Source organism: Acinonyx jubatus, chromosome E4 (genome assembly GCF_027475565.1).
Source record: "Acinonyx jubatus isolate Ajub_Pintada_27869175 chromosome E4, VMU_Ajub_asm_v1.0, whole genome shotgun sequence".
Lineage (NCBI taxonomy): Eukaryota > Metazoa > Chordata > Mammalia > Carnivora > Felidae > Acinonyx > Acinonyx jubatus.
The window spans coordinates 3,647,727-3,669,553 of record NC_069395.1 but is presented as its reverse complement, the minus strand read 5'-3'; the positions used below and the strand labels follow the sequence as shown (position 1 = coordinate 3,669,553).

General features: G+C 46.2%; 1 protein-coding gene across 1 annotated transcript in view; it reads left to right on the top strand.

Annotated features, from left to right (window-relative positions):
• The window catches only part of SPTA1 (spectrin alpha, erythrocytic 1), a 64,674-nt gene that overhangs the window by 21,298 nt on the left and 21,549 nt on the right, over positions 1–21,827 (top strand). The window contains exons 18-36 of the mRNA XM_053209127.1: positions 1,159–1,281; positions 4,127–4,344; positions 5,129–5,221; positions 7,338–7,475; positions 8,244–8,395; positions 8,513–8,699; positions 10,252–10,353; positions 11,329–11,420; positions 12,188–12,332; positions 13,094–13,275; positions 15,232–15,331; positions 15,446–15,643; positions 16,438–16,581; positions 17,416–17,519; positions 18,133–18,295; positions 18,554–18,688; positions 19,189–19,326; positions 19,494–19,598; positions 20,881–21,089. Of these exons, the coding sequence (XP_053065102.1) occupies positions 1,159–1,281; positions 4,127–4,344; positions 5,129–5,221; positions 7,338–7,475; positions 8,244–8,395; positions 8,513–8,699; positions 10,252–10,353; positions 11,329–11,420; positions 12,188–12,332; positions 13,094–13,275; positions 15,232–15,331; positions 15,446–15,643; positions 16,438–16,581; positions 17,416–17,519; positions 18,133–18,295; positions 18,554–18,688; positions 19,189–19,326; positions 19,494–19,598; positions 20,881–21,089 (2,728 nt within the window). The remainder of the gene's footprint in view (positions 1–1,158; positions 1,282–4,126; positions 4,345–5,128; positions 5,222–7,337; positions 7,476–8,243; positions 8,396–8,512; positions 8,700–10,251; positions 10,354–11,328; positions 11,421–12,187; positions 12,333–13,093; positions 13,276–15,231; positions 15,332–15,445; positions 15,644–16,437; positions 16,582–17,415; positions 17,520–18,132; positions 18,296–18,553; positions 18,689–19,188; positions 19,327–19,493; positions 19,599–20,880; positions 21,090–21,827) is intronic.

Here is a 21,827-nt window from a genome sequence, read left to right as displayed (position 1 = left end):
ATGGTGGGGGTGCTTTCAGGGTTTACTCTCAGCTTTCTCCCTGCACACTCGGGAAAATATTTTCCAGTCTTCCATAGGAGGTTTTTTAAAAAATTCATACTGAAAAGTTTACCTCCTAGAATAAGTCACAAACAGTGTCGTGAATGGAAGACCTCTGGGAAGAGCTGGAGTGCTCAGCTTTTCGCTACTTACTCTAACGTATTGCCAAGGTCATTGGCTGAGCAGCCATGGTTAGTGTTTAAGGTACCAAGTGATTTTGTCCGTAGCGTCAGTGCCTCCCTTTTGTAATGATCTGCGCTCCTGAAAGAGTAAAAGAGGGCAGAACAGCAGAGAAAGTACAGACTTCCTGTCTTTAAGGAGCTGTCAGTTCATCAGTGGGAGGCCACAGGTGGAAGGAGAACTCAGTGTCCACGTCTATGAGAAGCCGATGATGACGACAGTCTGGGAAAACTTCTAGAAGAGAAAAGACCTCTTTGAAGAGTCCCTGGGCACAGTTTCTGGAAAGTCATTTAGTGGGAAGTATAAGGAAGGGACGTTGAAGGAAGAGGGAGGAACCCATGGACAGGAGACAGGGGACGGTAAAGTCAACACCTGGAACTCGGGAGCCAAGAAGGTGAAGGAAAATTAACCATGCATACCACTTAGGAGGTGCTTGTGAATGTTAACAGCAAGGGAGGCATTTATATGTCATTTCTAATCTTAACAAAGAAAACTTCAAGACAGATAACACACCATTTTCTTGGTGAAACAACCTAAGTTGGAAGATTTAATAACTTTCTGACACCCGTGGGTATTAGTCAGTGCAAGAGCCTACCTTTTAGAAAGTAATCTGATGAAAGACAATTGGTTGCAAGATATTGGAAGTTTTAGCTGAGGAGTTACTTGCCTCTCTACCTATCTTCCGAAGAGAACAGTGATTTATTTATTGTCTTTTGCAAAATGAGGAATTGAATCTTCTTAGCACAAAGAGGCAAGGGGAAGAACAACGCTGAGCAGAGTTAATTCAGAAAAATAATATAAATTTCGGGAAATGCACTCAGAGATCACAACCTCAAAAGAAGAACTTGTAGGTCGAAGAGTTACAAACAAGTAGACTTAGCCTCTTCTTATTCTCTACACTAGAACCACACCAGGCCCTGAAATTATTTTTCTTCGTAGGCAAGGACCTGATTGCCTCCAAGAAACTTCTGAACAGACACCAGGTCATCCAGGATGACATCGCCAATCATGAGCCACACGTCCGAATGATAACGGAGAGGGGAAACAAAATGGTAGAGGAAGGTACGATCGGTTCTGGTTGAACTGCCCAATCATCACTATGTTAAACTTAAGGGAAGAAGTTTGTTCCATTTTAGGGCTTCGTGGGAATTGAAAGGTACAAATGATCCACCTTCCCCCTCAATGCAGAAATTCCCCTTGGGCATTTCTGACAGGTGCAATGATGACACAATGTTGCTTATATATTCCAATAATAGGAACCCTCCTACCTCACAAACCAGTCATTTCTATTTTCCAATTAAGCCAATAAAGAAAATATTTTATGCCAATAACCGATATATTCTCTAGGAGTTGCAGAATTTAGAATTGAAGTTCTAAAGCCCCATAAAACAGATCACACCCTTTCCCCACTTGGGAGCTTCCAGATCTGTGAAGACTTGCCTTAGGTTCCCAATGTCTTATAGTCTTGATGGTAAATAGCACCATTTATTTAAATCCCTTACTTTATATAGTCTTGATATGTCTCTTCCCTCCTGGCCTCCCGTCTTCAGAAACCCCTACTGCTTAAATATGATGCTCAAAACCAAGCATCAAATTCCAAGCAACAGTAGATTACACTGGGATTGTTTCTCCCTTGATTCAAGAATAAATTGGGGCCAGAAAAAGAATAAATTGTTGCCAGCCAGGATCCAGTTATCAAAAGTACAGTTTAAAATTCACATGGCTCTGCAAAAATTCAGATCTCAACGGTGATTCATTTGTGGTTGCTATGTTATTATAGTGATTCACCTTATTTTTTTTTCCTTGAAATCTCCAATTGTAATTGTGGATTTTGTCTATTTCTTTCAGTTCTATCAGTTTCTGTTTCATGTATTTTGAAGCTATGTTAATTGTGTGCAGATATATTTAGGCTTGTTGTGTCTTCTGGATGAATTTAAATCCTTAACATTATGGTATAGCTCTCCGTATCCCCGGTCATACCCTGAAGCCTACTTAGCACGACTCTAACACGGTCACACCAGCTGTCTTTGATTCATCTTTGCACAATATATATTTCTCTATCTCTGCTCGTACTCTGTTTCTTTATGCTGAAAGCAGATTTCTTGTAGACAGCATGCAGTTAAGCTTTGATTTTATGTTACACAATCTGATAATCTCTCCCTTTTATTGGGATTGTTTAGATCATTTGCAGCTAATGCAATTATCAATATGGTTGCAATTAAATCTAGCATCTTGTTATTTATTTCTCCTTACCAGTTTCCATGGTCTTTGGGTTAATCATGCATTTTTTTGTGATTCCATTTTTCTCTCCATATGTGTTTAGTAGCTATAGTTCTGTGGGGTATGTGTCTAGGGGAGTTGTGTGTATGTGTGTTCAGTTTAGAGTAGTGATTCTCCACTTGTGGTTTTGTGGGTTTCATAATAATGCTAACACATTACTTGCCTTTTTCATAGGCTTTCTTTCATAAATGCACAGTGAAGTTCCCTGCATGATGTGTGATAATGCCCTTTTGTTCTAACGGTGAATAGAATATACACTTGTCTATTCTTTTGTTTTAAAATTTTCCGTTTCAGTATCTGAAAGGGTGACTATTAAATAATGTTTTAAGTTTATTTATTTATTTTGAGACAGAGAGAGAGAGAGCAGGAGAGGGGCAGAGAGAGAGAGAATCCCATGCAGGCTCTGCACGGTCAGAGCAAAGCCCACATGGGGCCCAAACTCACAAAACTTGAGATCGTGACCTGAGCCAAAACCAAGAGTCAGACACTTAACCAGACTGAGCCACCCAGGCGCCCCTTGCCTTCTGTTTGAAACCCATTTTCAGGAGACATAAAATTCTTGAGAGACAGCCTCTGTCTTTCTGTATGTTAAAGACACTGCTGAATTGTCTTCTGACTTTGCGGGGTTTCTGATGTAAAGTCCGCTCTCGCCACAATCTCTGCTCCCCCGTGTGGAATGTGTCTCTTTTCTCTCTTACCCTTTTATGCTTTTCATCGCTGATTTTCAGAAATTTGATTACAGTATAACCTGGTGTGCTGTTCTTTGTTTGTTGGGTATGGCAATCACTGAGCCTCTCGGAACCCCCAAGGAAGACTGCATCCTGGAGCTGGTTTAGAGACGGGGCCACTACTGGGGTGCAATTCTGCCAGAACTCAGCTCGTGTGTTGTAATCCCAGTGCACTTTGCTGGGCGCTGTCTTTATCTGCAGCCCTGTGTGGGCCCCAGGGATGTGGGGCCTCCTGCTTTGCAGCCACCTTGTCCTCATCTGGAGGGGTCTCCTTACACACGTGTGCAAGGGGGCACCAGTCTAACCCACGAGGGGACCTTGGCACACACCTCCAAAGCCCCATCTCTGTGTGGCACCCTTCTTCGGCCCTCTGCTCCATGGGCTCCGGCTGTCCCTCCTGCCCCAGCTCTGGTCCGCCTGCTCGGCCCGGTGTGACAGCCAGCTTCACCCTCCAGCACGGCCTAGAGACTGCCCCGTGCATGGGGGGGGCACATGTCATTTCTGCCCCTTCTCTCATGAGTCACGATCCTCTGCCTGTTGCGTGAACATCATCGGATCTTGCGATCTGCCCAGTTTTCTAGTTGTTCCTATGTACTAAGCACCTTCCGGGCAGAAGCAACGATCGGTTGGATTTTCTGTTTACTCTAGGCGGTATATGTTTTTGGAACTCTGAGCAGGACCCACACCTGGGTATTCTGTTTCAGGTCCGTGTGTTACAGACCACACCACCCCACTCACCGCCGCGCACATCCACCCATCCTCTGTCATCGCCACACGGACTGCCCATGGTAGCATCCTCCTACCTCCCTCTCTGTCCCTCCCAGGTCACCAAAAGGAGTGAGGTATGGTGATGTTAAGGAGGGGAATACTCACCCTTCTTTTAACTAACTACTCCACAGGGCACTTTGCTGCAGAAGATGTGGCCTCCAGGGTCAAGGCTTTGAATGACAACATGGAGTCTCTCCAGGCTCGAGCAGCTAGACGGCAGAACGATCTTGAGGCCAATGTCCAGTTCCAGCAGTACCTGGCTGACCTGCATGAAGCCGAAGCGTGGATCCAAGAGAAGGCGCCTATTGTAGACAACACTAACTATGGGGCCGATGAAGAAGCAGCTGGGGTAAGGGGGGCATGGGGGTGGACATCATCTAGTACGTACCAAATGGCACGAGACTGCGGGACAGCCGCACGCTCTGTTAGATTCTTTGGGGCTTCCAGAGTAAACACATTTGGCCTTCACCAGCTGGGATAACCTTGGAGTGGACACAGGTCCTAAGAGGTACACTACATTTTCCCGATCCCACAGAGATCTATAGATTCCTTAAAGATGATCTAAACCCAAAAAGGCATGACCAGAGAGCCATCCCTGTCTTGGTCCCATCCTAACCTTCTAAGGCTAGCCTTGGAATTTCACAAACCAACCATGGTTCTAACATATATGCGCTACAATTACTTTATTGAAATAAAACCGGGCAGACATGTACCCTAAGGGTCATAATTATCTTCTAGGTCTTGCTCATTGCCTTATGGTAAGCCAGTATCATATTTAGCAAACCTTCAGCGCTGGGGATAATTGCAGTGGGCATCTAAAGTATGCTAATGTTGAATCCTACACAGTAACGTCACTAGCTGTGATGTGTGTTGATAAAACACTTGTGCTATTTTGAGTTCGTTTTGATTAAGCAAAAAATCGAAATTGTTGACCTTCTAACTCCTGTTTTCCTACTCCTTGTCAATTTAGAGTTAGCAAAAAACCTGTTTATTATAGATGGAAAGTGTCTCTTACCGAGAATGAGGACAACCCATATAACCCGAGACTATAGCCCCACCACCCCCAGGAATGCATAGCGTTCTTTGCGTTCTTCCTGTATTCGATTCTAACGATCCCTCCTCAACAAATCCAGGCTCTTCTAAAGAAGCATGAGGCCTTCCTGGTGGACCTGAGTGCCTTTGGGAACAGTATGCAAGCCCTGAGGGACCAGGCGGAGGCCTGCCAGGTGAGAATTCTGGCTTTGAGATGCCAGAAGCCACAATCCCCACCAGAGGACACAGGACTCTCTTTATGACTGGCTTTTACTTCCAATAACTGGGAAACAATTGCAAAGAAAATGCTAAATTCTAGGGTCCTTATCAGCAGAAATTGTAGCCTCTTCATAGCGTTTGCAGAGATTTAATCCGGAAGGGGTTCTCCTCGTAAGAGCGATCACGTTCTCATTGATGTACTCTTGTTTTCTGTTTTCCTTCCTTTTATATTCCCACTCCTATCCTTTATTTATATCTCATTCTTACAGTCCTTCCTGATTCCTTGTCTTCCTCTTAGTTGTTTTTATACATTTATTAGATGTCTACCCGATGCGAACCGGAATAAAAAATAATCCCGACAGCAGGACAGTTCCAGTCTATTAGGAGATCAGAGATTTCAGCAAATAAGTGCATATGATAGATACATGAACAGGAGAAAGGGTCTCAAAGAAAAGAGTGTTCCCCTCTCCTGAAATAAGAGTGTTGGAGGCTAGGAAGATCCTCACAGCTGAGGCGAACCGCTTTATCTGAGTTATTTTTTTAAGGTGGTTCACTGTGCAGACGAGGACAGGAAGGGCTTCTCTAAGCAAGAAGTACCAGGGCACAGAATGGCCAGGTGCATTTGGGATATAGTGCATGTGAATGGTGGAGAATGTGAGGCTGGCCGGGAGCCAGAGCCAGCAGTGGAGGCTTCTTCCGAAGAGGATGGGGGCGCCTCCTTGGGGTAGTGGAAGGAACAACAGAAACACCAGGAACAGCCTTTCTAAGGAGAAGCTGTGGACTCACATGCCAGGAGTAGACAACAGACAGGCGGTGTATGCCCAGTAACCATGTGTGCACAGAGCCTGCGTGCCCGCCGTCCTCGGCTGGCGCGGTGGAGCCCAAACGAGCAGACGGGTGTGCGTCTGTGTGTGTGGAGGACACGCAGTACTCGAGGGATAGAAAACCAGAGGGGCCTGTGAGGAGAGGTATACACCCTCCGCTCTGATCTGAAGAAGGGGTGAGCCATTGCTTACAAAGGGGGGATCATAATTTGTTCCTTCTCTCAGAGGTGTGATATTGGCAGAAAGTATATTGGTAGAAAATCAAATACCTTGGAGAGCAGGTTGCTTGCTAAAGAGAGATACAATGGTCTCAATTGTATGAAATTCTGTGGCCTTTCCTGTGCTGTAGGTCACCCGTCTCTAAAAACAAAGGCCAGGGGACACCTGGGTGGCTCAGTCGGTTGAGTGTCCGACTTCGGCTCAGGTCATGATCTTGCGGTCCGTGGGTTTGAGCCCCGCGTCGGGCTCTGTGCTGACGGCTCAGAGCCTGGAGCCTATTTCGGATTCTGTGTCCCCCTCTCTCTCTTTGCCCCTCCCCTGCTCGTGCTCTGTCTCTCTTGCTCTCAAAAATAAATAAAACATAAAAACAAAGGCCCACATTTCCTTGACATGATAATTTAAGGGCTAAGAGGTTGGAAGGGTTGGGGCACCTGGATGGCTCAGCCGGTTAAGCATCCGACTTCGGCTCAGGTCATGATCTCACGGTCCGTGAGATTGAGCCCCACATCAGGCTCTGTGCTGACAGCTCGGAGCCTGCAACCTGCTTCGGATTCTGTGTCTCCCTCTCTCTCTGCCCCTCACCCACTCATGCTCTGTCTCTCTCTCTCTCTCTCTCTCTCTCAAAAATAAATAAATGTTAAAAAAAATTTTTTTAAAAAGAGGTTGGAAGGATTGTCAGTGGAGGCCCAGGAAATGGAGAAGGTGATGAGAGATAGTGGGTCTTTCATTTTCTCAAACAATCTTCTGAAATGTTGGTGCATTTAATCCCTTATTACCTGCTTTACAAACTGGTGCTTAGAGCATTTGCCATGTTTCTGACAAACTACAAACTCACTTGCTCACTCTGTGTTCATATTCCCCAGCCTGCCTGTCCCCTCTTGTATCAGGGTGGAGAATATCTCTGGGAGCGACATGTTGCAGTCTGTCTCTTACGGCAGCCGTGCGGGAGGTTCCAGCCCGAGGCTCTCCCCTCCGTTCAGCCCAGGGCAACCCACCACCCTTGGGTCCAACAGGTGCCTGACATGATCTGCTTCCTGCTTTTGTCCAGCAACAACAGGCTGCACCAGTGGAGGGAGCTGCCCGAGAACAGAGGGTGGTGGCTTTGTATGACTTCGAGGCCCGTAGCAATCGAGAAGTCACCATGAAGAAAGATGACGTCTTAACTCTGCTCAGTTCCATCAACAAGGTGAGTCTCCCTTCCGACCTTCTTCCTGTCGGCAAGATGGCCCTTCCATGGTCAACTCGCCCAACCTTGACAGATACCCATGTTTTGGCCTCCAACACCTTTCTACTGTGGTCTCTCTTAAATCGCCGTAATCTATTAAGTCGTAACTTTCTTCCAGATATCGTGTAAGATCCTGTAGCTATCTTTTGGGGTTACAACACCAATTACAGTGAACCAAATGAAGACCCAAAAAGCTTCAGTAATTAGCCCAAAGACATATAAACTATGAATGGCAGTTCTGCGATACTAAACTGTCCCTTTCTTCTCGTCTCCTTGCTTGTCTCCCTTCCGTGCCAATGGCCCTAGTGATGGGACGCCAATGGTCGGGGCTAGGGGGACCCTGAAAAAAGAGAAGTCTTTTGTCCACTCGGTTTTCTTCAATGTGGCAGAGACGGGTCTGTGAGAAAAGTAACCAAATATTGGCTCTTTTCAAAAGAGCTCAAACAACTTTTTTGAAAAAGGAGGTTTTTGAAAACCTCCACCGTAGTTAAAGGTCTAATGTCACACATCAAGATCCTTGATTTCGGAGGCTGACTTTTACAATCCCTGCAAGTCCTTTTTTACCTCCTCCAACATCTGTGAAAATCACACGCCAGTCGTAAGCAGTGGTTTGCTTCTCTTGCCCTCAGCCTGTGCCTGTGCCTACAGGCTTCGTTTTGAGAGTGGAAGCCTCTCCTACCTGTGTTTTTCCGAGACCTAAGGAAGGAGTGGGGATCTCTCTCTCCTCAGGACTGGTGGAAGGTGGAAGCTGGTGACCACCAAGGCTTTGTGCCCGCTGTCTACGTCAGGAAACTGGCTCACGATGAGTTTCCCATGCTCCCGCAGCGGCGACGAGAAGAACCAGGCAGCATCACTGAGCGCCAGGAACAGATTGAGAAGCAGTAAGTTCTGGAGGCTGCCAACCCAGACAGTACTTGGCTAATCATTTCTTATTGGCAAAGACGCGTCTCATGTTTCGTGTTTCACGACGCCTTCCCCTTCTCCCTGGTTCCGTGCAGGTACCGCTCCCTCCTCGATAGGGCCGAGGAACGCAGATGTCGCCTGCTGCAACGCTACAACGAGTTCTTGCTGGCCTATGAGGCAGGCGACATGCTGGAGTGGATCCAAGAGAAAAAGGCAGAGAACACCGGGGTGGAACTGGATGATGTCTGGGAGCTGCAGAAGAAGTTTGACGAGTTCCAAACGGTGAGAACGAGCGACTTTCTCCTCTAGACGGCTTTCTGGAAGTGACTACTGTTTCCATTTATTCCACGCCTGCCCCTAAGTGGTTGTTCAACTTCACATTTGCTAAATATCCGTCCCAGAGCTGCTGAGGGTCCCACATTTCAAATCCCTGTCTGGGTACTGGAGCTAGAAGGAAAACACAGAGGAGACTAGTCCCTGACTCAGCAGCCTGTGGTCCTTGCTGCTCCTAGACCCTTCTGGGACTGCTGGTCTCCCTGAGTTCTTCAGCACTTGCCCCACACTGCGCTGTGTTCTGGGAGCTCAGGTTGAGGGGGGAAGCTGGGGTGGGAAGGTGGGAAAATAACCTGACTTTACACTTACGCAGTTTCTTTTTTTTTAAGTTTTTATTTATTTATTTTGAGAGAGAGAGAGACAGATGGAGAGACAATCCCAAACAGTCTCCAGAGCTCTCATCCCAGAGCCTGACATGGGGCTCAGTCCCACAAACCATGAGATCACGACCTGAGCCAAAATCAAGAGTTGGACATTTAACTGACTGAGCCACCCAGGTGCCCCTACAGCTAGACAGTTTCTAAGTTTCTGCCTGCCTAAAACCCTCTGTCCTCTGTTCTCACAGATTTATTCTATACGTTATCTAGTGGTGAATATAAAACTCTCCTTTCCTTTCTTTTTCTTATGATGCCTTCTACATAGAATTCAAGGTGACATATAGATAGATGATAGATAGATAGAGGATAGATAGACGACAGATAGGTAGAAATCTGGGTAAATAGATGGATAGATACACAGGCATATGGATGGATAGATGATAGATATAGATATAGATAGATAGATAGATAGATAGATAGATAGATAGATGATAGGTAGACATGAGTAGATAGATGATAGATAAATAGAGAGATGATAGATAGATAGATAGATAGATAGATAATGGGAATTATATGGATTGTATATACATACACAGAATACATAAGGAAAGAGAAAAGAGGACAGTGAAAGGAAGGGAGGCAAGGACAAAATTATAAAAGAACACCAAGAATGACACTCCCACGAGGAAGCTCGTGGCCTCCCACGAGGAGGCCTTTGTACAATGTAATGGACAATATCGTCCCCATAGGCATGGTGCTAAGCTCCTCAGAGCGGTTTCTTACAACATGACCTAAAGCAAGCAGGTCACAGCTTAGTCTGTGAAATTCTATAGAAAGCAAAGGAATTTGTACTGGTTGGAAACCACAGTATGCGGCTCAGGGAGAGACTCCTTTAATGGCGTCACTTAATCCAGGAGAGAATTTTAAGGAATCTAGGAAATTAGATGTGCTCCACACTCCAGAAAAATAGAAGCTCTCTTGCCAAGTTCTTGATAGCCACAGAGGGTCAGGGAGTTTAAAGGTAACTCTTCTTAGTGGCAGATCGGAGGGCATCTTCTTGTGCTTTGCAGGCGAGGTTAGCAGTATGTTTAATATCTAGTCAAGTTGGGGCAGAGGTGAGCCGGAAGGTATGAAGATTCCTGAGAAGGGGATTTATACCGCTTTGGACAAATGTTCCCACCCAGGATCTGAAGGCCAATGAGCCTCGGCTGAGGGATATCAACAAGGTGGCAGATGATCTTCTGTTTGAAAAACTTCTAACGCCAGAAGGAGCTCAGCTACGTCAGGTAAGTGAAGCTTCTTCCATTTCTCCTCACCGCCAGGCTGAGGTCTGGGGATCTACATCTCACTTAAATACATTCAGCGTCATATTCCACAGATCAGCTAGAACGGGCAGAAGGTCTAAAGCTGGCTTCAGATAAGGTCAAAGACAATAGTTCAAACAGTCTAACCATGTATATATTTAAACTGATCTGAAATCTATAGATCACAGCACATACCTCCATCTTTTCTTACAAACATGGAAAATTCATGCCTAAACCCATGAATACAAAGAAAATGCAGTTAAGAAGCTCTGACAGTGGAAAAGGGTTAATCAGGAAAGCTTAGTGGAAGGGACAAGCGCTGATGAGATCTGATGAAGGAAGGAGAAAACTATAGGTCAGTAGAGATGGGAGGTGGGGGCCTTCTAGACCTGATTTAGATCGGGACCTAAAATCATAAAGATTTTATAAAAGATCTGATGAACGTGAGTGGGAGGTCCGCTCCAGCTCTCTGGGTTGTCATAAACCAGGGAAGATGTGTCCTCTGCCTCTTTTATGGCGGTCGACATGGGGTGAGAGGGAGAAGGCGTGTGCATAGGAATAAGTTGTTTCCTCTTTATAAAGAAGTACAGCTCTAAGTGGTTGTTTAGCTTGGTCAATCTAGGATGCAGAAATATGGTAAAAACTTACAACCACCAAGGCAACGTATTCCATTCACCTTTTGGAGACTGTAATTAGTCTCTGCAGCAGCAAACATCGGTTGCTGGCCTAGGGTTGATGGTTCCACCCTGGAACGTCATTTGGGGAAGGAAAATGATCCCTTGCTTAACAGCATGAATGAGGGCCAAGCTCAAACTATCCAGGAAAGAAAGAAACCTGTGCAATTTCGGAAGAGATCACGTGGAAACAGCCATGATGCAAGCCTCATCTGGTCTTTGGACAGCGCTGAGCGACCTGCGTTAGCTTTCCAGCAGACTCCTGTGTGTCTGCTTTTTTCAGGAGTTGAATAATCGCTGGGACTCCTTGCAGAGGCTTGCAGAAGAGCAGCGACAGCTGCTGGGCAGCGCCCATGCCGTCCAGATGTTTCACAGGTGAGGAGGTACCCCAGAAAGACCCCCAAGGCTGACGACTGCAGGGGATGCACAGCGGTCAGCACAGCACCCCTGAGACAGAGATAAGAGGGGGTTGGGCGTCTCAGTAGTGGATTCCTTTCTTGGCACGCGGCGTCCTCCCAGACAAGGAACTCTAATTTTCTAGTTCGTGGATCCCGGTGCATAATTCGCAGGCTGCATGATAGTTAATGCAACGGGGAGTAGACACCAGAGGTTTAAGTCATTATAGCAGTAGGCAACAGGTTATCACATTGGCTCTGACTATCAATTCGACCATTTTTTACATCTGATTCCAAATCTTTGTCCGCACATCCATAGGCGAGTAAGCAAACAAACAAACAAAATGGTGACCGAATGCCTTGACCATGTTTACGTGTATTTTTGAGCATGCAGAGGAGAGAAAGGAAAACGCAGACGGGTCTGGCTGCTTAGAAGGACTGAAGGAGGAAAGCCAGGAAGCAGTCAAGTGTGCACTCTGCAGCCAGGCCAGCTGGTGCAGACAGGCTCCACCAGGTGGCGGTGGAATAACCTTGAGAAAATGGCCCCCGTGGGGTTCAGTTTTGCCTATAGAGAATGGGAATGGTAATTGTACCTATGCCTCAGGTATTGGTGGGACAATTCAATGAGCCTACATTCTAGCACCTCGGAAAGGGTGACGGGGATGATGGTAGAAATGACTTCCTTGGAGCCAGCTGGTCTGCCTGTGGAATCCACTGTCACTCTAGTCTTTTCCTCTCGTGAACCAGAGAAGCAGATGACACGAAGGAGCAGATTGAGAAGAAGCTCCAGGCCCTCAGGGCTGCTGATCCCGGCTCAGACCTGTTCAGCGTTCAGGCCCTTCAGCGGCAGCATGAGGTCTTTGAGAGAGACCTTATGCCTCTGGAAGAGAAGGTGAGGTGTGCGCTCCCAAGCTGTCCCAACGTCCCCCCGTCTCATTTACACCTGTCCGTGCCCTCATTATTGCTTTAATTCCCCAGTCCCACACTCTTCTACTTCTCCTTATCTTACTCTATACTTGCTTTTAGATCTGTGCCTACAGCAGGTGCACCAAAAGGACATGCCCAGGACCATGAACACAGAGGGAAAAGCATATTGCAATGACCTCTGTCCAACTACCTCTGTAGTGGGTTCCAGGTGCCTAGACCATAGAGAAGGCCCACAGCCTCAGACAGAGGGGGAACTGGCCACACCCAGGATAGCCTGGGCCAATCATATTCCCATTCCCTTTGTGAGGAACTGACAGCACATAATCCCCCTCCACTCTAAAAAAAAGCCCCGGAACTTGCCAGATGCACACTGGAATAACACAGGGCATCATGTGGCTTGGTATTATCGTGCAGAGCAAAAAGAGCACAGAAAAATGTCCATATTAAAAAGACCTTCACATTAAAAGTCAGGACCCTTGGGGGCTCCTAACTGATGTTGCCACTGACCAGCAGAGTCACTTAACTGACACCTTCTTATCTTAAAAAGAAGGGTGATGATGTCAAGTTTGACTGCTTCTGGGAGTTATTGTGTGTACCCAAAGGGTTGGCATTATTTTATGAAGTAGTAAGATGTTCTTGTACCTCACTGACGTCTATTTGAGGAGTGGGCATGGCCAGGGCTCAGAAGTGTTATTTTGCTGAGATTCAGTCCTTGCACCTCCTCAGGTGACCATGTTGAGGGAGACGGCAGAGCGGCTCAGTGAGTCCCACCCAGATGCCGCTGGTGATCTGCAGAACCAGGGAATGGAGCTGAAGGAGACATGGGATGACCTTCTAGGGTGCACGGAGGATCGTAAGCACGACTTAAATGAGGCCCGGCAATTCTACACGTTCCTCAACAAAGCCAGGTAAAGCTCCAGAGGCAGACTATGCCAAGTGGGGTGGGCAGTTTCCATGTTTGGTCTCTACATAGACCTTCCAGGAGCAGTCTGAGTATAGGTGTTCTTCACGGCTGGTTTGGAGGGTATGTCCACATCCAGATCACACCTCTGGCAAGACAAAAAGCTCCAGCTCGGTAGTTCAAGCCATAGGATACCAAAGTTGGAAGGAATGTGAAGCCATCTAGGTAAATCAAGTAAGCCTAGAGCATGGATGGTATACAGGGAGCTATGTCAGCAGCTATAGAATATGGATGTTTTCTTTCTACTAGAAAGGACAGAGGAGCACAGATAACCATGGTAGAGCACAACACAGCCCAAACACGCATCCTAACAAATGCGTGGAACTAGAAAACAAAGGCACAAGGATAGGAAACGTGTACCATGTTCATGAAGCGGGGGCAGCTGGCGCAGCAGTTCGTATGTCAGAGGGCTCAAGACAAGTATCAAGACATAAGCTTAGACACGTTGAGATAGAATCTTAGAGAATTTCCATTGCCTTGCTAGAGAGTCTAGACGTTAGCATAATTGAGCAAATATACACTCTGTGAAACAGTTTCCACATTCTGCCCCATCTCATCAGTCTCCTGGGAGGAGTGTTGGGAATTGAGGATCCAGAAAGTAGTAGCTCACAATGTAATACTTTTGGAAAAAAAAAAAAGGAAGCAAGTTTTGGTAAATAGTTGCAGTTGCACTTGGCAATCCCCTCTCCAATTCAGGTTCTCTGGAAAGCTATCATTTTTCATACAATATAAATAAATAGCACCCACAGATGCCCCCCACAATCATATATGTACTCATAGCTCTGTGTATATACAGATTCTGCTCTGACTTCAGATTCCAAGTCAAATGCTGCCTCCTTCTCTTTACGAAATCTTACTCTTCAATAAGCAGAAATAATATCCCCCCTGTCCAAACAACTCTGACCTGATTCTACTTCTTTATGACCCTTTTGCTTTTCAGGCTGTTTTTAAAAAGATAGGTATTAGCCTCTGTGTTTTGTTTGTTTGTTTGTTTGTTTTCTTTCAGTCTACAGTGTGAGCTCCTTGGAGACACAAATATGTCTCTTCTGCAATGTTTGGTACTTAATAAGCACCCAGTGAACCCTAGTTGTTTGACTAAGTGAATACATGAGTTTACAAGAGAAAAGACCCTTCTGCCTCAGAGTGGATGTTTGCTGTTTCTCCCACAAGAGGAAGGACGCTCTCTATGCGATGCTTAATTTGGGCATCACGCAGGGTTGCTAGTCAGGACGTTATTACTTGACATTACTCTCTGGGGTGATGGACTTTAGCTCTCCTTGTGATACCTCTTGACTGCTATTGGAGTAAGAAATGGGCCCTGGTCTCATCGACAGCATGGAGTGTGTGTGTGTGTGTGTGTGTGTGTGTGCGCGCGCGCGTGCATGCTGGCAGAGCACGTACTAGATTCTTTTAGGAATAAAGTAAAAGCGAAGACATGCCTTCCTCGAGATTCCATAAAAGATCAATCTTTAAACTGAAGAATCCACTTTTTAGGGACAAGAATCATTACGAGTAATGGAATATGTGTCGGTCCAGGATTCGAGTGTCTGGGTTCCAGTCCAGATGTCTGTTTCGACTCATACTGCATAAGAACATCACTTACATTCTCTAGGCTGACCTCCTCATCTCCAAACTGAGAACAAAACAGTTCCCAGAATTCCGTACAGGATTATTGCAAGACCTGAAAGAGATAATACATGCAAAGACGTTTTCAAACATGGGGGATTGCCATTATTAAGTCAAACAGTGAAAGGGCTGTTTGCAGAGGGCCTACGAAGCAGAGAAAGACAGATGGAAAGTGTTACTCTAGAAATGTTTTCTAGAGAGGAAAAAGCCAAGGACAGATAGCCCTGTAACAAGCTGCGTGGTCGTCCTGTCAATCCCAATATGTCTGTTTCTCTAGGGACCTAGAGAACTGGATGAGTGGCATTGGTGGCATGGTATCATCAGAGGAGCTGGCTGAGGATTTAACTGGCACAGAGATCCTGCTGGAGCGACACTCGGTAGGGCCTACAAAAGCCATGGCCGCCGATCACATGACCTCCCGACCTTCCCTCATCTTACGACTTTGATGAGATGTCAATGGCGTCACCAGTCTCTTCCCTTTTCCAACACAGGGGCATTATGCTGACATGGAGGCTGAGGCTCCCACCTTCCAGGCCTTAGAGGAATTCGGCGGAGAACTTGTAAGAAGTGGGCACCGTGACAGCCCTGAAATTCAAGAAAAGCTTGAAGCGGTCAGGCAAGAGAAAGGTGACTTAGAGAAAGCTTGGGATCAACGAAAGAAGATGCTGCATCAATGTCTGGAGTTGCAGGTAAAGCAAACTTCACACCGTTTAGCAGGATAGCCTCAGACCATTCCTTCTATGCTAGTGTGCACGGTTACTCCAGATGCTCATTTCACCGGACATACCACCCCATAAGCACAAGGACATTCCTTGACTATCTGCCCCTGTATTCTCATCATTGTGGTGTTCTCTGCTCTGATCCCTGTTAGAAAAGCCAAACAAAATGGGGGTCAGCTCTTGGCATGGGATGGGGTGATTATTATCATAATGTATTCATTGATTGAGAGTTTGGTTGATGACTCTTATTCTTACGCTACTGTGTGCGAAGCCCCGGAAACAGAAAGATTAGTAAGATAACGTCCCTTTTCTTAAATAGTGAAATTAGACATGTAGACAGCTGATTCTAGCACAGTAAGATGATTCTTAATAAAACAAAATGTATGAATATTTTGAGGCTGAAGAAGAGGGAGTGATTATAGCCAGTGAGGGAAGGTACGAGCGTGTCATTGACAACCGTGAGGGTAGTGTTTATGACAGTCCGAAAGAAATAACCAGCCAGCATCCACCAGGCACAGCGTATGGGAAACCTCACCCTGAGAATGGAGCCTATATAAATATACACTATAGCTTATTTGAAAACATAAGATGTGGTTTCAGGGAAGAGGGAAAGGTCCAGTATAGGTAAGATTCATGGTATGAATGTTTCTTGGGAGAATATAAGCACCCCTTACGGCATCTCTTATATCAGTATCGTAGGAGAGGGATAGATTCTGTCCTTGGCGCCCTGGATTGAATATAACCTCTACTTTAATTCCCCGTAGTTGTTCCATGGGGGCTGTGATCAGGCCGAGAGCTGGATGATGGCACGAGAGAATTTCCTGAGGTCAGAGAGAGCGGGCCCCTTAGACAGTCTGGAGGCCTTGATGAAGAAACGGGATGATTTGGAGAAAGCAATCAATGCCCAGGTAATAACAACCAATCTAAGAGTTCCAATAATAAATGTTAGTAATAATAACAGAAATACCGATACATACATGTTGTTTCATGCTTTGGAAATATTTTTTTACGAAATTTATTGTCCAATTGGTTTCCATACAACAGCCAGTGCTCATCCCAGCAGGTGCCTTCCTCAATGCCCATCCCCTACCCTACCCTCCCTCCCACCCCTCCCCCATCAACCCTCAGTTTATTCAGTTTTTAAGAGTCTCTTATGATTTGACTCCCTCCCTAACTTTTTTCTTCCTTCCCCTCCCCCGTGGTCTTCTGTTAAGTTTCTCGGGATCCACATAAGAGTGAAACGTATGGTATCTGTCTTTCTCTGTAAGACTTATTTCTTTAGAAATATTTTAATTCCCATTTGCTTCTTACAGAAACCTCTGAGGTAGATAGGGCAACTTGACACCGTGGCTTAGTCTTACCCAGGTCACACACGACATCGGAACGTCTTACTGCCAGCCCGGCCTTTTAAAACCTAACTTTTAGCATTGGAAGTGAATTTAAGTATTGCTTACGCCAACATCCCACCCAATGCAGGACTCACCCTCTACGATGGCCATGGGAGGAGTCTGTTCTTTAAGGGAGCTCAGTACTAAAGAGCCCATCTTAGTGTCATTCTTAATGTTTGTCTTCCTGTTGAGTTTAAATCCACCTTCGTGGCAGTCATGTACCCTCTGGCTCTGGTTCCCCCCCATCGTGTGAAGCCACAGAGGGTGTCTCTGTTCTTTTCTAGGAAGGAGTCTGGGATTGCCCCGGAGGTCTAATCTCTAGGCGTCTGGGCTTTTTTCTTCTCCTCTGTCCAGGACAAGAAGATCACGGAGCTAGGTAATGTTGCGGAGCGGCTCATTGCTGATGACCACTATGCCAAGGAGGAGATTGCTGCTCGGTTACAACGGGTGCTGGACAGGTCAGGCCTGAGCAAGTGTTTTGTGAGCTAAGGAAAATGGAATGAAGGGACCTCTTGGCTAGCATGGAGGATGGGGGTCATGCTCTGAGTCCTTCTCGTTTCTAAATGCCTGAAACTGTCTTGACACTTGGAAGCCTTTCTGATCGAGAGTCACAGAATTAAAGTCAAGGAAGGTAACTTAAAACAAACAAAAAAAAAATACCTGATTTAACCACTGTATCTCATATTTGAAAATAATGAGATTCTGTGACAACTAAGCCTATCAATATAATAAAACGGGTAATATATAATAATAACATATGACCTTTGAAAATGAGGTCAATGGCCGAGCTGAGCAGGTGAAGGGAGTCCTCACCTTGGGGAACTCTTTGATTGAGCGGCAGGCATGTGATGGCAGTGAAGAAACCATGAAGGTAAGGGTTCTGCTCAGGATGGTGGGGGCCGAAAGGCACCTGAGGAGAAGTCTCTTCCTCCTTCAGTCTATAAATAATGAAAGGAGAAGGCACAGTTTGGCAAATGGCAAGATTAGTGGCTATGGAATCAAAGCTTGATATCACTTGGGCATTTGCCCTCGAGGGTCGAGGGCAGAGAGTGACCTAGCCTCCTCCTCCAGATGGAAGGCTCTCAAAGAATTACTGGTTGCTGAGCAGACAAAACTTGGTGACTATGCTGACCTCAAACAATTCTACCGTGACCTCGAGGATCTGGAGGAATGGATCGGTGAGATGCTGCCCACGGCCTGTGATGAATCCTACAAAGATCCCACCAACATTCAGGCAAGTTCGAAATGGGAATCTTGGAAAACTCTGGCATCCCCAGATTTCTGGATGCAGGGTATCTCCCTAACACTCAACTCTTCCTAATGGTTGAGATCCCTGCCCTGCCCTCAGGGGCTTCTGAGTCTAACGTGAAGGGGTGAGTCCTTCAGAAGTCACCACCTTAGTTATGACGGCGCATTCAGTCTTTTCTTTTACCCAGAATGTATCTATCTCACTTCCCTAGATTCCAGGGTGATTTAGTTTCTGATTTTCTTTCAGCGGAAATACCTGAAGCACAAGGCCTTTGAAAATGAGGTCAACGGCCGAACTGAGCAGGTGAAGGGAGTCCTCACCTTGGGGAACTCTTTGATTGAGCGGCAGGCATGTGATGGCAATGAAGAAACCGTGAGGGTAAGGGTTCTGCTCAGGATGGTTTGGGCTAAAAGGCACATGAGGAGAAGCCTCTTCCCGCTTCAGAGTTTCTGTGGGTAGGGATGTGGAGCGTGTTCTGTGGTTACCAGTCTCCCCTCTGCTGCCACACAAAAGAAGTGAGAAAACCGTGAGGCTCAGACCTTACCACTTTTGTCAAACCCAGGACCTAGGGCTCCGAGAAAGCCTCAGACTTAATGCCCAAGGGATATCGTGCTGGCTTGGCGTCTTCTATCCTTCCTGCCGAGGGTTTTGCCACTTAGGCATCAGTCTGTAGAAGCAACCCAGGGCCCTTTCTTCAGACTTCCTCCCAGCACCTGCTGTTCTTTACCCAGATTGAGCACGACTGGCTTAAAATGGCCCTCAAGTGCTGGCCGACTTTGGCTAAGCCCTAACTCCTGGCCCCCTACCGAAGACTTTCATATTGTCACAGGACTCGGGATCCTAAAGACCATAGTAACCCCCAGGTTTCTTTGGGTCAGAAACAACTGCAGGAACTGCAGAGACAGTGGGACTACCTGCTTGAGAAAACAGCTGACAAAGGAGAAAAGCTCGATGAGGCGAGTCGCCAACAGAGGTTCAACACAAGCATCCAGGACTTTAAGTTCTGGCTCTCAGAGGTAATTGCACCTGGAAGGGCGGGGACACGGGAGCTTAGTAAATGTTGCCAGTTAAATGGATTTAACTTGACTCTCTTGGGGAAAGTTGGGGGACATGGTTGCTAATGTTGTTCTCCCTAAGGACAGGCTTCATCTGGAAGCTTTGCTGCATATCCCTTTATTTCCAGGCAGAGACACTGCTGGCCATGAAAGATCAGGCCAGGGATTTGGCTTCAGCCGGAAACTTGCTCAAGAAACATCAGCTGTTGGAAACGGAGATGTCGGCCCGAGAGGTAGGTGGTGTTGGAATCTCAGTCCTGTTGGCTGAATGCAAATACTTCTGGCTTTCTTCCCTCGTCTCAGGAGGCCGTTGGGGAATGCTTTCTTGGCAAACCTGACCAAAACTGACTGGTGTCCTCAGCCAGCAGTCGTTACCGTCAGGTCAAATTCATGAGCTGCAGAGCTGTGGCAATGATCACTGCTAACCAATTATCATGAAACTGTAGATTCTAAGGCTCCAGAAAGAGAGGCCTAAAGTTATCGTGTCTACCTTTGAACGATGCACGCATATAAACTCACTATCTTCCAAAGCTTATATTCGATCTGTCTTGGAAAGAAACTGCAAGTTTATTTTACATAATTATGGAGGGCAAAAAGATGAGAAGGGGACATCAGGTGCAATGAAGTTGAATTAAATATGCACTCTGGAATTTCCATGGAGAATTCCAGTGCATTCCAGTATCAAGCAGATACGTGTCTTGGGAGCAAATGATAAACAGGTTGGCAGGTATTAATTTCATACTGAAGAATTTTAAAAAAATGTTTAATGTTTATTTATTTTTGAAGGAGAGACAGGGCATGGAGGGGGAGGGGCAGAGAGAGAGAGAGAGAGAGATTGAATCTGAAAGGGGCTTCAGGCTCTGAGTTGTCAGCACAGAGCCCAACGTGGGGCTCAAACCCACGGACTATGAGATCAGGACCTGAGCCAATGTCGGAAGCTTGGCCGACTGAGCCACCAGGACACTGCTCATACTGGAATTTTATATTATCGATTTTATTTCGCAGCAGAGATATGCACAGGAAGGGCAAGAAGTCAAATGCTTTCTAAGTCCAGATCTTTAGGACTCGATGATATTCCCCCACGACATGGACATCGCTAGAAGGGCAGAAAAACAGGCAGAACAGGCTGGGTGTGTTCCCGATGTGGCCAGCCTAGGAACGTTATGGTCGCGTAGCTGTTCTTGAATACTCCTATGGATACATCTGCCAAATCCAGGACTACTGTGAAGAAGACAGTCCTCTTTGGAGACACACTTACTCACACTCATTTTCCAGTTGGGGAGAGGAGGAAAATGCAAGGCAGAACACCACCAGGCAAAATGTGCGGTTTAAGGAATATAGTCTTGTTACTGTCTTTACCCTTATCCCATCCGAGTTAAAAGGGCGTATCATCAAATTATCTTCAAAAGCAATCTGTTCCACCCAGTCCTCGAACATGAACCAGTGGTAGTTGAAATCCAGAATGTACTCAAAGCCTGTGGGGTTCCATTCACTGAGCGCCCCTGCACTTTCTAGGATGCTCTCAAGGACCTGAATGAATCAGCAACTCATCTGCTCTCCAGTGGGACTTTCAACGTTGACCAGATTGTGGAGCAAAGGGATAATGTCAATGAACGCTTCCTGAATGTCCGGAACTTAGCGGCTGCACACCACGAGACGCTGAAAGAGGCCTATGCCTTGTTCCAGTTCTTCCAGGATCTAGACGATGAGGAATCGTGGATAGAGTATGTACTACCAACTCACACTGTGTGAATGATCCAGGAGAATAGATGATCTGTTAAACAGGTTCCTATTTGCTGCTGAAATGAAACACGTCATTGTTTCTCAAAGTGATAGTACTTCTTAATCATGTCTGCCTTAGCCTAAATTTAACACTGGTTTTCTTTTTCTCAAATTCCCTCACTGGATGCAGGCCAAAGGAGACAGGCTTGGAGAAGTAGGGAGCAATTCACGTACACTCTGGGAACAAAATTAAGAAACCTTGTGTGTTTGTTCTAGAGGGTTCACAGTGTGTGCGATGTCAGAATGAGACAGCTGGGCCTTTACAGCTTACTCAGCTGGCGACATCCTTGTCCTTATTCCCCGTTTATCCTGTGACTCGAAGGTGCCACTGAACTGGACACAGGACCTGCCATGGGTTCATTACTAATTCTGCTTTCGCTGTAAAAAGTACACTTGGGGAAATCTTAGTAAATCAAATTATTTTCCCGACTTCCCATTTAACCTGCCTCCTCGTGCTCCTCTCGTACAAACCTGCTGATTCTCGCTGGTAATCAATGACTTAGAGGGAAGTGTTGTATATGGGGCAGCATGGAGGACATCTTAGAAAACTTTAGAAGCAATGAGATAATATGATCTTGTCTACGTAGCCCTGTCTTGTGCTTTGCGGCGATGTTCAAACATTGTTCACTTGGAAGCAATCCAACTGCCATGACTCCTGTAGTATCAACTTTTTGCACCCA